Source organism: Cornus florida, unplaced genomic scaffold (assembly GCF_030987335.1).
Source record: "Cornus florida cultivar Cherokee Brave unplaced genomic scaffold, ASM3098733v1 CherokeeBrave_3.0.0_Hap2_Chr11, whole genome shotgun sequence".
In the NCBI taxonomy this organism is placed as follows: Eukaryota; Viridiplantae; Streptophyta; class Magnoliopsida; order Cornales; family Cornaceae; genus Cornus; species Cornus florida.
The window spans coordinates 86,352,286-86,366,964 of record NW_026775581.1 but is presented as its reverse complement, the minus strand read 5'-3'; the positions used below and the strand labels follow the sequence as shown (position 1 = coordinate 86,366,964).

General features: G+C 30.6%; 1 protein-coding gene across 1 annotated transcript; it reads right to left on the bottom strand.

Moving 5' to 3' along the window:
• Nucleotides 1–1,245: 1,245 nt before the first annotated feature.
• On the bottom strand, nucleotides 1,246–5,933 carry LOC132287198 (uncharacterized). Its single transcript, XM_059789732.1, has 9 exons — nucleotides 5,409–5,933; nucleotides 4,388–4,539; nucleotides 4,030–4,125; nucleotides 3,855–3,917; nucleotides 3,060–3,128; nucleotides 2,863–2,965; nucleotides 2,695–2,766; nucleotides 1,728–1,816; nucleotides 1,246–1,613 (listed from the first exon to the last, which is right to left on the bottom strand). Exons 1-9 carry the CDS (start codon nucleotides 5,740–5,742, stop codon nucleotides 1,461–1,463), a joined length of 1,131 nt encoding a protein of 376 aa, XP_059645715.1. The 5' UTR covers nucleotides 5,743–5,933; the 3' UTR covers nucleotides 1,246–1,460.
• Nucleotides 5,934–14,679: the final 8,746 nt, after the last annotated feature.

Sequence of the window (14,679 nt, the reverse complement as noted above, 5' to 3'; positions counted from 1 at the left end):
GTATAATTCAACCACCAACCAATATTTTAATCACTCAACCTACTAACCCTAATCTCGATTCCACAACCTAATACGACCCACCAATCCCTTGGGACGATCCCTACTCACCCTAACTATATTTTTAGTGAAAGGTAGTAGTGACAATTTCTAAATGTAAAACTTGGCCACATTCATCATAGCCGCACTATCTTTTGGTTCAAGCTTTGGTGGGCCGCCACAAGCCCCACCAGCTACCGTGCAAAATGGACTGGTTCAAATATTATGGACCAGTCTACTTGGGTGTGTTGTAAATTATTTAGTCAAAATGAACCTGTACAACTTTTTTAGACCAATTCATTTTTGACACTGATTTCATCAAGATGGACCGGTCCAACGTTTTTGGACTGGCAAGTTGCGAAAATTAGTTTTCTAAGTTGATTTTTTTACTCTCCAAAGGACTTAGACTTGTGGGGCAAGTTGTGACCAACCCTAATCAGACTTTAGGGGATGTGAAACATATGGTAATTTGTGTGCAAAAGTGATTAAAAGTTTTGTAAGAGACAATTGAGGGACAATTGTTTGAGAATTGTACCTTAATTGTTGAGAAATTTTGTGTCTAGAGAGAGCATTTGAACATTTAATATAATATCTATTTTTTTCAATATTAGTTGAACATTTAATATAATATCTATTTTTTTCAATCATCGTTTGTCTTTTCAACTTTAATGGTACTAGTTATCGGATTTCTCACCTTGCTCTTTACCCCCAAGTAACTTCCCAGTTATACAAAGTACTCAAAACTTCCATTATTCTACATAAAAACCTTTGCTAAAAAGGAGTTATACCAGTAATAGGTTGAAGACTGTGTTATCTAACACTTCCCTTTTCTTTTATTTTGCATCTCCCTGCTTCTACTCCTTGTATATATATTGTCAAAATCTAAGTTACAAAAAGAGGGAGCGAGAGCACAAGAACGATAAAATCTAAGTCACGAAGGTAGCACTCTTGCAGAAGAATTGTGTGACTTGGCTCATAATATTAGGTCACACTGCCACAGCGTACACAGGATGAAGAAGGTCTCAATGTGTGCATCACATACATGTAAAACACTAAAATTTGATCTAATACTCTATTTCATGGTTTCATAGAATCATTAGCAGTATGTACTACAGTGTTATATAAAGTTTTAAGGCATCGAAATTCAGACATGACCCTAGGCTTCTTAATAAGAAATTGACTTGTTACAGAATATCATCCTCTCCTGAATAAAAAGGTCAAAATCTACAAATTCATGTCATTATTGGTGTATACAACTTAAAATTCTTCGTTTTAGCTTATAAATTTATTGTTTGTTTACCATACACTTCTCTATTAATACATATATTGTACAGTAAAATTACCCGCTATGAATAATCTTGCTCTGCTATGTAGTATATACAATTTCCCTACACTTCAAGCTACATCCTTGTTACATTGCTCCTTCACAATTTATGCAAGTTTTTTCCTTCTAGTTTGAGTTGCTGGATTCTCTGGCGTAGTCTCCGCCGGTGGTCATGAATCTTCCAAAGACCATGTCCCAATATAACAGCAGAATATATGCCATGTGTAATGATGGGCGCAAGAATATTATTCGTCTGTTTTACATGCATCAGTACATAACCAAAACGATCCATCAATTCTCAGCCTCTTGAATTTCATAAAAGAAAATCAGATCAAAGACAGTAACTACAACATAAATTGAGTTATACCTGAATCCATTCGAATCCGAGGTAAAGGGCTAAAAGCCCTTCCAGCAGGGGAGAGTATATCTTTTTCATTTGTCTCCTCTCGTACCATGCTGCAAAATATTCATGAAAAATATGAGAATATAATTCAAATGGCGAGTAGGACATCTTAAGCAGCATGGTACGAGAGGAGACATAGAAATTGAATATTAAAAAACAGGATGATTAAGGAAACGAACTACAAAAAATCAGATCGTATACGATATTTTTCAGCTTCTAGAAAACGAGTATGCATTGTTTGACAAAAGTGAGGCGAAAGTGAGAGACGATTCACTAATTAGTTCTAAATGTTTGAAAATGCATTAAAATAATTGTTGAATGCCATTTGGCGTTTGCTTGGAAGTCCTGTAGATAATGAAATCATTCTACCATGTTTAATTACAATTGAAATTTGCGACTGCCTTAGATGAAGTCCATCACCATTATCACTAAAATCACAGTAAGGAGACAGAGATCAATATCTTTTTTAATCTTTTTTATGATCAACAGTGAACTAAACAATTCAGGTTAACCCTGCACAACCCACCAAAACCAAACACTCCTCCCCTTCCCAAATGTTCCCAGCCAGGGTCTTTAACCCACCAATTCCCTCAAAGAGCATAAAGGAACTCTTATTAGCACTTCCCTTTAGCTTCTCATGCTACACTTGTTTTCAATTTTTGTGCACTTTGTAATTAGCTTCCATATTGCACTTGTTTATTTTCAATTTTCATGAGCTTACTGCAAGAAACTAAAATTGGAATGCCACAAGAAAAACAATTCCATTCAGTGCCATGAGAGCGGGAAAAGAAATGTGTTTCAAATGTCATGTGAAATAAGAACAGATATGACAGCATATATAATTGCAAGGAGCAGGTGAACCTGTTTGAAATGTCATTTAAAACAAGATACGTATGAAAACATCTATAATTTCAGGGGAACAGGGTGGAACCTGCAAAAAGCTTTTTTAGGTCTTGACGACCAGAGTGAGATTGTAAAACTGGCGCAACGACATAAGTAGGATCTGAAATAAAAAAAGAAAATTGCATATAAATAACCGTCTTGCAAACCAAACTGGAGATAAGGAGAAACATATCAAAGAGAACTATGAGAAATCAACCTTTTGGAGAGGCAGCCATGTAATAAAGGGATCCTGTAAGAGCGGCTGTGATCACAGCTGCAAATGCCTGAGCAAATGGGACAAATGGAGGCAGAACGCCAGTCTACATTTTGAAGTTACAAAGAAGATTTTAGAAGTGTGTTACAATATTTAGCATATATTATAGGTAGAAACAGATCAATGAGAAGAGGCCATACCAGAGATGCCATTCCATGTGCATCTGTGATCAAACCATTGCTCCGTAGAAATATGTCTGCCAGTGCTCCCTAAAGAATTGAAAAAGAAAAGACAACCCCAAAAAATAAAAAATAAAAAAACAGAAGATTAAATTTCTAGTTCTAGATTGGTTCTTAACACAAACTGTAGCACTTTTTCAAGGTTTTTAAGCTGTAGAAAATGAAAAGGAGATATAATTTTTGAAAGAAAAAAATAACAAAATTGAAGTTTCAGAAAATGGAAACATTTTTTTTTAAAATACACAAATTATTGGAGCAGAGGTTTAGACGTAGGTCATTGTTAGAGAAGCAGAAAAGCTGATGAAAAAACCAAGAAATCGAAACCATTTTCACGTATACAAAGTAACAATGTCCACTGGATAAATACAATAGCCAGATATCCTAACAACATAGGGCCGCCGAAAAAAATTTCGATTGAAAGAACAGCTTAGAAAAGAAAGAAGAAAGTGTCAAAAAGAGTCACTCTCTGTTAGGTGACTTAAATTCAGGTTCAAGGTTCTGCAAATACGAGGGTCGAATCAAAACGGACGTGGGTTAAGGTAGTAAAAGAAGACAGACTAGAACATGATTTTACAGCAAATATGGCCTTAAATACATAGAGCGAAAAATACAGGATTCAAATTTCAATTGCAACTCAATTTAGTTAAAAGTTAAAATAAGGTTTTATGGCACTGAGTAAGTAGAAAATCACAGGATTGTGATTTATTGATATCAACCAGCCTAGTTTTAGTAACGATTGAAGCCATAGACACTGACCTGAACAGCAGCACGGTAGAAAAGCTCCTCACCAACAGAGCTTGCAGCAACGATGAGGATAAACTGTAACATTATATTTAAAAATGAATCAATTCTTCAAACTCTTCCTTCTGCTATTAAAGATACAGACTATGCATGAATTATCTAACTGTATGCAGTTTCCAACGTTTTCTACCTGCCATGGTGACATTCCATAAAAGAAGCTTCGTAGCTCCTCATCCTCTACATCTCTGATGGCACGAGCATGAGGCGATAGCTTCACAACTTCATCCTGTAAACATTAAGTTAATTTCCTTCGACAATATATTATACAATTCTAAAAAATAATTAAAACCAAAAAAAAAAATCATAAATTTGACAAAAAATATAAAACAGCACAATTTTTTTGTCCGTTCAGTTCTAATTTAAACAGTGACTCTTTAGGGTTCAGAAAGCAAAACAATTTATACTCAACAGGGACAAAGAAGGTATTAGATGAAACAAGAACAAAATATTAAAATTCATATAAAGAAATATATAATCGGTCCACATACATCTAGTATGAAGAGAAGAGCCATTATTGGTGGAGATGCATATCCCAGTCCTTGTACAATTGCATTTAATGATGGTTCGAATCCCCCCGCGCAATCAATTCCTGTCATTGAGCATATGAACCTCCCTGCTACAGCCATCGCACCATATATGCCTGATTTTCCAAAATAAAAATGAAAATAAATGAATCAGAGCCTGACATACATTCTTTTATTCTATTCCCAGTAAGTATTAGACAATGGACTATAAAAAGTGAAGAAAGAAAACATGAAATTTTATGGCATGACAGATAACTGTTTTAGATGGAAATTAAATTAGATAAAAAGTAAGAAATACAAATAAAACAGAAAAATTGTAAAAGCTCAGCATTTGCACAAAACAATCTTTATAACTAAGGTACCATTTGATAATGATATTGATTGTGGAATTGGATATGAGCAAGTACAGAAAATTAGGAAAAGAAAAGGAAAAAAATTAAGTACAAATAAAACAGAATATAAACTCGGAATTTGCACAAAACAACTTGTATAACTAAGATACCATTTGATTGTGGTATTGGGTATAAGCAAGGTACAGACAAAGTCATATTACCCAAACAAAAATATAAAGTTAAATTCATTTCTTTTAAATGAAAAGCGAATTATATCAAATTTACATCTCCAAAACCGTACAATTAAAATTAAACCCAAAAAAAAAAGTTTCTTAAGTTGTGTTTGAATGCATGAATTCGAGCCTCAGAATTGTAACCCGAACAAAATTAGTTCAAACAACCAAACTCGAATTCCAAAAGACCAATTCCACCTACCAAACATAGTGTTAATGTTTGAAAAAATAAATATATAAATAATAATAATAATAGTTCTAATGTGGGTTTGCGATTCGAAGTGCCTATATAACAATATGATTATTATAGAGCGAAGAGTAACTCATGTTACTAGAATTCATTGAAGCATGTCACATTTCTTTTCATTTTCCTACATTTTCTGACAAACCAAACATACTCAAAACGAATCAATAACTCACCGATTCCGTAGCTAAGTCTCACAACAGCTCCTATCTTATCCCAAACTGGGAACTCGGTTTCGCCGAAGCTCTGATTGAATGTGGTCACCTCCATAGCCGAACTCGTGTACCCTCCTCCCCCACTCTCTCTCTCCCCTCCTCTTCCATCAATCCCCTCACTTCTCCTATCCGCCGACGCCCTCACACTCCTCTTCGAAACCCTTACTCCGCCGGCAACACACCCCCTCTTCTTCTTCCCGCTCAGCGCCGGCAATTCACAGAGACCCACCCTACAGCCGGACGCAAACGACGTCGTTGGAGGGTTAGAAGCTCGAGAGATTAACGGGAACTCCATTTTTTCGTACGGTCGAGTTTAATGGTGGTTGAGAAGCAATTGCTTGTTTTGGCTGAGTGTGTCGTCCTCGTCTTCTTCGACGAGCATGGTCTGATTTGATGAGTGGTGTGCTCTGTTTTTGGAGGGACACGAATGAATTTGGTCCGTTAGTTTTGTTGTGATATTGGGTTAAGGAAGAAGTCAATATGATTCTTGAGTTGGGTTGGTGTGAGAGGGGTTCGGGCCCACTAAACGATGACAGAATCCAGATGTTAGGTTCTTTTTATCTTTTGGGACTAAAGGCTTGGGAATATCTGAAGGGCCAGTTACTGTATGCCACGTGGAGATAACACATGCCAAAATCATAAAAGAGTTTATCGTGTTATATATGCAGGTATTTATATATAAATAGAACTTTCTACGGTTTATATCCTTTTAGGGTCCATTTGGTCAGACGAAAATTTATAATGAAAAGTGAAGTGAAAGAAAGAAAAATCAAGTTTCCCACGTGCATTTGGTTAGTAAGAAAAATTTTTAAGAAAGTTGTCAAAAAATATTATTTTATTTGTTTGGATAGCATGAAAGGGAAAAGAAAATGATTTATTTACCAAAACTACCCTCATGATTTTAAATATAAAAAAATAAATTAATTTTGTATTGGATGAATCATCTTTATACCCAATTATTTATATTAATTTTTAACAATTAAATAGTAAAATAATGGATTAATAATTATTATTATTATTATTTATATTCATATTTAAATTAGACAAACTAAGGAGGACTATATTTTAGTTGTCAAATTCTTTTTATTTTCTGTTTTCAATAATAATTATTTATATTTATATGTAGAATATAATTCATTTATCATAACATACTCATGTTTTATCATAAAATAGTGGATTATTAATAATAATTCTTATTATTATTCATATTTAAATTAGAAAAACTAGGAGGACTTCATTTTAGTTGCCAGATTTTTTTATTTTGTGTTTTCAATAATAATTATTTATATTTATATGTAGAATATAATTCATTTATGATAACTCATACTCATATTTTATTGAATTATTAAATTTTTTTTTTTAAGCCCTCTCGAAGAAACATTAAATGCAACTCTAGGATAAAAATTGTCATGCAAAAGTAACATATTTTATAATTCACGCATAATAATTTTATGGTTCATGCATAATTAATCAGTCCCCTTTCATATTTTTTATGAATATGAACCACTTCTATGCAAATTTTTCTAATCACACAGTATAAAACTCAATTCAGTTCAAAACTGTATAGATAGTAAAAAATAAATATTATATGGATTTCCATCCATGTGAAATTGTTATGTCATATAAATAGTATGATGACTCAAATTAACCTCTTCCCATATTTCTATTGAGATATTAATAAAAATTAAAAGTTATATTATTTAATATTCTACCATTCCACTGTTAATTTATTTCCAAAAATTTTAGGTAACGATGTATCGGATATAATCAAATTATGTGTTCCAATATATAATAGTGGTTGGAATATTTTCTAAGTATGAATTTAATAATAAGTGAAAAAATAAAAAATAAAAATAGAGAAACAACTTGGCATAATAGGAATTTTGGAAATAAAATGATAGTTTGGTGCGAGAAAGTAAACTTTCTTGTGTTTTATGCGGAAAAATATTTTGAAAAAATTTATCAATACGAGAATCTCACTTTTCCAAAAATTTTCCCTTTCCAGGTAACCAAACTCCCAAAAATTAATTTTCTTTTCCGTTTTTTTTCCTTTCTACCTACTTCACGCTAACCAAATAAACCCTTATGAAATTGAATATATATATTTTTTTTAATTTAGATTTCATATGAAAGTTTTTTATTGCTTAAAAATAAATTATTGACCACAAAAGACTATAACTAATAAACCAATGGTACTTTATCACCGGGTTCAATTATCGCAAAATCCAAAAAAAAAATTAATAATAATAATATTGACCTTTTTAATTTCATAATTTCTGAAAATAAAATTTTATTTTAAAAAAGTTAAAATAAATATGCCTAATTTCTAAGGGCCCTTTTGCCTTTTCAATTTCTTATCAAGTGGACGCAAATGATTTTTTTTTTGTTGTGCTGTGATTGATATCTAAAGTAGCTAATTTTATCCCACATAGAGAGATTGCGTGAATCACATTTTAAAATTAGGCAGAGTACGATAAGGAGTAAATGCTAAAAACAAATACAGTATTTAATTTATATACACGTAGGTACCAGGTAAATGCTACAAGGGAATTTTAATTTATATGCATGTACCACAACAACTCTTCCATCAACTTTTAATTAATTCAAACATTTTACTTGGAAAATAAAAGAAGCATTCAAAAGATCAAAATAAAAAATAGATGTCGCGTGTATTACATAAATGCGGATTGTATTAAAATTGTGTATCACACAATTTTTTGGTCTTCAGCCAATCACGGATTTAGGAATTATTAATAGTCGGGTTAATATTAGTAATAATTTTTTTATTCTGAGCTAAATTGGGTAGAGCTTGAGCTCACTCTGATCCGCTAATATATTCGGCAAAGGTATAGGTCAAGTCCAATAAGTGTGGCGTGTAAAATAATTTTTCAAAATTAATGAATAAATTATTCTTAGATCTTAATATTTTTTTTTGTAAATATTTTATGACAATCAAATAATAAAAAATATATATTTTTTTAAAAATATTTTACATTCAAATAAATAGCAGCTAAATGTCAAAAGTCAAAAGAACACTGAAACTCCAATGCATTTAACAAAAGTTAATTGCTCTTTCAAGAATAGTGATTCATCTTTAAGAAGATGGCACATCACATCGGATGAAGTTGTGTTTGTGTTGTATTGATTAGCATCAAATAAGATCAAAACAGAACTACACAACTTGGTAACTAAATCAAAATCCAAAAAATATATAATACGTTAAAAAAAAAAAAAAATCAAAATAAAAAAATTGTGTTTATGAAGTGTGTATCAGCCCTGAAAATAGAAAAATGTAATGTAGTCATGTTTTTCAAAGGCAACACAGAAGAAGTACACGACTTGGTAGAGGAAATGGGAATATTCGATATCACATCCCATTAGGAATCACAACGTGAATAGCATAACACCTTGTTTTCCTCTCTCTTACTGTCATGTTCGCATATATATATATATATATATATATATATATATAAGTACGTACAACAATAGTAAGGAGTTCAGATTAGCATCGGTAATGTACATAAGGTTGACAAATCCACAACATTTTTTTTTAAATCCCAGTAGTAACGTGGTGAATGCTTGACCTATTAATTTAAAATTTTGAAAATCCAAACTCCAAAGTAGAGAAATTATAGGTGAGTCGCATTTTAAAATTAGGTAGGGTGTGATAGCGATTTTGACTTTGTATGCATGTACCACAACAACTCTTCCTTCAGTTCATGAACTTTTAATTAATTGTCTGTCATTTTGGGAAAGGAAATAAGCATTCAAAACTAAAATTAGATGTCTCAAGTATCAAGCAAATGCTTATTTAATTTACAAATCATATCATATACGGTAATTTTGAAATTATGTATTACAAGGACATGACTTTCACGTTTCTTTTTTTTTTCCGCTTTATAAATTTCAATACAATAAACGAGAAATTATTAGTTGCTTTGGAGTATCGACTTTGTAATATTTCTGATCAATTAATATGAACTATTGTTTATGGTCTGTATTGATTCACATCAAAGGTGATTTGATTTTTCAAGTAGAGAGATTTTATTATGGTCTGTGTTTATGGTCTGTTATGAATTGTATTACACCCATAAAAAGAAAATATTCGATTGACATAAAAATGAAAAATCCAAGCAGAGATATTTTATTATTGTTGTTAATATTAGGTAATGTATGACTTCATTATATGCATGTACACACTCTTCTGTCAGTCAATGAACTTTCAAATAATTCAATCATTTTACCTGGAAAATAAAAAGAAGAGTAATAAAATAAAAGAAGAATTCAAAACAATAAAATAGATATTTTAAGCATTACGTAAGTGCTTATTCAATTTATAATGTTGAAAACTTAAAATTGTGTATTGCAGTTTATGTGATTACCATGTTTAGGGATAGCTGTGTGAGTTTATTGTCCAGGTAAAAATTAAAAATTAATCTGATTACCATGTTTTATTTTTCCTCTTCCTCAAGAACATGAAAAAATAATAATTTGATCACCATTATTACCATAACAATATTATTACACTGATTTCAAAGCATTAATTACGACAGCCAATTGTCGAATGTCTCATAGGGTAATGGAGAGGGACAGCTTTATATATAAACTTTAATAATAAGTGTTAAGTCATTAATCACAAATTTCCATGAATCCCATATTTTAGAACTTTATGATTTTCACATATCTATAATGCATAAATAAATGGTTAGATATAAATATCTCAATTCATGATATCAAACTTTATTGAGATTAACTCCAACGTGTAGATCATTTAATCACGAACTAATCTGCAACTCTGATTAACAGACAAATGTGGAAACTGGTTTATCTTTCTTGACCTTTTGCACACATAAAACTTTTACGAGTTGTATCATTAATCGTACACAATTGATAGAGTATATGTACTTTTATAAAGGCAGAGAGAGGACCAGTTTTCCTTTTAGTAACATAATTCTACTTTCCATCAAAGAAAGGAAAACACTTCTCCAATAAGTAATTACCAAAAAGGTAATTATAAGTTGACCAAAAATAAATAATATTAATTGATATCTATTTACTTAGTCACCAAGTAATATGTCACATGTCCAAATCATGTGGGCCACAATTAAATAAATAATCTTAGATTCTCCCACTTGGCACATATGATAATTTCTGAGAGGATGAGAAGAGCTGGGTTTGTTAGAGAGGTGTATGTAGAAGACACCATTGACGGAGTTCGAGCTCTGTTGAGGAAGTATGATATTAGCTCCGTTTATACGCTTGACAGGACATAAATTAATTTGTTCTCAACATTACAATTAAATATAAAGTACACTCTCTCAGTCCTTCGGGTGAACTTGCTCTTACTCAAGAGTTTGAGGGTCTTTTCCTTTGACGGATGAGACGTTAGATTTGTCTTATTCCAAGAAGGAGCCGCCATGGATTGATCGATCTGGCCACAGTTCGATCGATCTCATCTGAATTCGGTAGTTTAGTAAAATAGTCATTAGTGTGCACCATAAATCAGATTAAAGTATTAACTTGGTCATCATAAATACCATGGTAAACAAACTACTAATGTAAGTCATGGCGGTTGTATGTCCCTAAATGACACAGTCCCTTCCATGTATCACAACACTAGTAACCTATTCAATATAGTCTATAAATGAGAAGTATCAATAATGATCTAACAATAATGTCTTTTCTAAAACTATTCCTGTTACCACTTATTAAAGCAATACGTACATGTACATTAACTAATAGGAAATATCATAAGCACATTTAATGAGTGCAAAATGTCAAATATATATAAGCATTATTAAACAATCCATAATTAAAAAATAATCATCATTGACTACATTCAAGACCCATTCTTTTAACATGTTCCATAAATGTCTTGGGTGGTAGTCCATTCGTTAATGGATTGCATATATTCAATAGACATTTGTTGTTTCTAAATATCTTCTTTAATGATAAAGTATTTCAACTTTAGAATACCTATCATTTTTCATACAAAAAGATTAACAATTGCAGTATAAATTTTTAGCAATCTGAAAATGGTACCCATAACTCCAAATCCTGAAATAAATTCAGCAATAATAAATTGTAGCCTCAAAGCATGCCACAAATTAAAATTTCATAATAGACAAAGTAATAAAAAATTATTTTATACTTTTTCATAATATTGTTCTTCCAGCCAAAAGAAACAAATAACCAATTAAAAAATGTCTTCCTAAGTATGAATATATAATCTTTTATCACATACCAACTTGTATATACATCAAACTCCACAATATATGCATAAGGAATATTTTTCGCTTCTTTACCTTCTAGCTAACTCATTCTTTGGGATTGCAATAAGCTGAATTTATCCCCTTTTATGTATAGAGCAATACTGGTTGAATAATGTTTCATACCAAATCTTTCTAGAACTCTTTCAATATATGCTTTCTGAGATAATCCTAAAAATTCACGTGATCTATTATGAATTATTTCTATTACTATCACATAGGATACCTCATCCATATCTTTCATTTCAAAGTTCTTAGATAAAACTTTTAGTTTCATATAATAAACTAGGATCACTACTAGCAAATAAAATATCATCAATATATAGAATCAGAAATATAAACTTACTCCCACTAACCTTCTGGTATATACACTGATTAACAGTGTTTTCCTTAAAATCAAAAGAAATAATGGTATCATTAAACTTAATATACCATTGTTAGAAAGCTTGTTTAAATCCATATAGTGGCATCTTAAATTTACAGACCATGAATTCTTTACCCTCTAATGTGAAACCTTCAGGTTGTTCCATATGAACTTTCTCTTATAAACTCCCATTCATAAAAGTTGTATTCACATTCATTTAATGTAACTCTAAATCATAATAAGTTACTAATGCCATGATATTTTAAAAAATTCCTTCTTAGATATTGGAGAGAAGATTTCTTTATAATCTCTTCATTCATAACACTAATCCATTTAGTAAAATCATTACTGTTAATGGCTTGTGAATATGTAACCGGATCCGTATATATCTCACTATATATCAAAATCAAATTATTGCAGATATATCACATAGTCATCCGGAATAGCAAATCTACCTTCTCTTTGAGATCGTCTTAATGTTATTCCTTATGATTCTTCTACAATCTATTCATTGGTGACAATCTCATTATAGAGTTGTTGATCATTCAATTGTTCTTCGTTGTTATACGGTTCAACAACTGAAGGAACAAATATTTCCTTAGAAGTTATGGGTAAAGAGATTTGTACCCTAACTTCTGGATTGATCAAATTCTTATTTTTATCACTCTTACTGATTTCACCATTCTTAATGAATCTGTCATTACCGGTTTCAATAATTATCGTATTATGTTTAGGATAGATAAACTTGTACCATTTAGATTACTTAATATCTACAACATTATGAGTAACGAGGGATTACTTAAAATACTCCTAACCAATTCCATAAGAGTACGATTACGCCTTACAGCTACACGTTTCTATTATGACATGTATAGCAAAGTGTATTGAGCACAAATGCCATATATTTCAAGGAGTATAACAAACGGTTTGAGTATTAACTCGTTTCATCATACTTTCCATAATATTAATCACCTCTATATGATCTTATGATTTTCATTTTTCTATCTAATTGTTTTTCAACCTCATTTATGTATACTTCAAGAGTACCCACTGCTTGAGATTTTTCATACAACAAAAATTCATATTGTGAAAAATCAACTATAAAGGCGATAAAATGCTTTTCTCCTCCAAAAGATGGAATATCAAAAGGTCTACAAATGTCTATATGAATAATTTCAAGAAGCTATTTACTTATTGTGGCTAATTTCTTTGTGTATTTGGTTTATTTACCCTTAATACAATCCACACACTCACCAAAATCAGTAAAGTTTAGATTCAGAAGAATCACATCATTTACTAATTTTCCTAACATTTCACTAAATATTGACCTAGTCTTTTATGCCACAAGAAAAATAAATTTTCTATTAATTGAGTTATACTTAATTCTAACATTATAATACAATGTCAAAAGGTTTTTTAATAAATAAACTATCAAGCTTGAATTTACAGAAATCATCAACAAAAATACTATAACTCACAAATTAAATTTTTTTGAATCAAATTTAAATGAAAAACCATTAACAAAAAGTTTTGAAATAAAATCAAATTATAGGAAATTAAATAAACATAAAAAGTTTAAAATAATTTAAATAAAATCCACTATCTAAATTAAACATAATGTCACAATGGTTTCAACAAAAAAATTTCCCAATTATCATAAATAAGAAATTCTTATTTGAATTTGTGATTTAGACCATAAGAAATTCTTGCATCTATTAGAAACATAAACATTAGTACTTAAGTCAACCTATCATGTATTAGAAAGAATTTCAATAAGTAATTCGAAATATACAAAAACTAAAAACTTACCATTCTTTTTCGAATCATTCTTTATATTTCATGTAATCTTTCTAAAAGTGTTCAATACATTAATGACACTTTTTCATTATTACATTCATTTCTTTTAGTAAATTGACCTAAATCTTTTAATTTTAGGTGTTACTCACTTAATGCCTTTTTTCAGACTTATTCCTAAAATTTATTTATAATTTCTTGAGTCATCAGATGAACATAATGATTACCTTAGTACTTAAGTCTTGTCTCCTCCTAAATTAACATAATAGTCAATTAAATCACTTTCTACTTGTCTTAATAATGTTAATTCTCTAAATGACCCATACTGAATAGACAAGAAATTGAGAATAAATTGAATAAGAAAATTCTCATTCATAATCATCCTTAAGGTTCTCAATTTTGCAACAACATTAGTCATCTAAAAAAAAAATACCCATACATGGTAAGCGTACCAACAAAATTGCATAGTAGTGATATAAATTAATAATTTTCGTTTTAGATATTTATCTACAATACGAAAACATTCTTCTAATCAAAATATTCCTTAGCACTATCACTATGGGAAACAATTATTCACATAACTATAATACTTAATCTGTTCGATCTCTTCCAAACTTTATGAAAAACTTTTCTCCCTCGTTGTCTTTATCAGTAATAACAATAGGTTTCTCAATTTAAAATGCTAAATCAAGATTTAACACATCTAAATTTTGAACTCAACTTACTCATTCCATTATGAGAAATTAGTCCTATTGAGAATCAGAACAAATGTAGCATGCGCATTAAAAGATATAATAAAACAAAT

Bases quoted from the DNA above. Each gene is read 5' to 3' on its own strand.
- LOC132287198 (XM_059789732.1), bottom strand. From the start codon at position 5,742: ATGGAGTTCCCGTTAATCTCTCGAGCTTCTAACCCTCCAACGACGTCG. The intron at 4,540-5,408 runs GTGAGTTATTGA...TTGGAAAATCAG, and splicing joins GAGACTTAGCTACGGAATCG to GCATATATGGTGCGATGGCT. The intron at 3,918-4,029 runs GTAGAAAACGTT...ATAATGTTACAG, and splicing joins ATGGAATGTCACCATGGCAG to TTTATCCTCATCGTTGCTGC.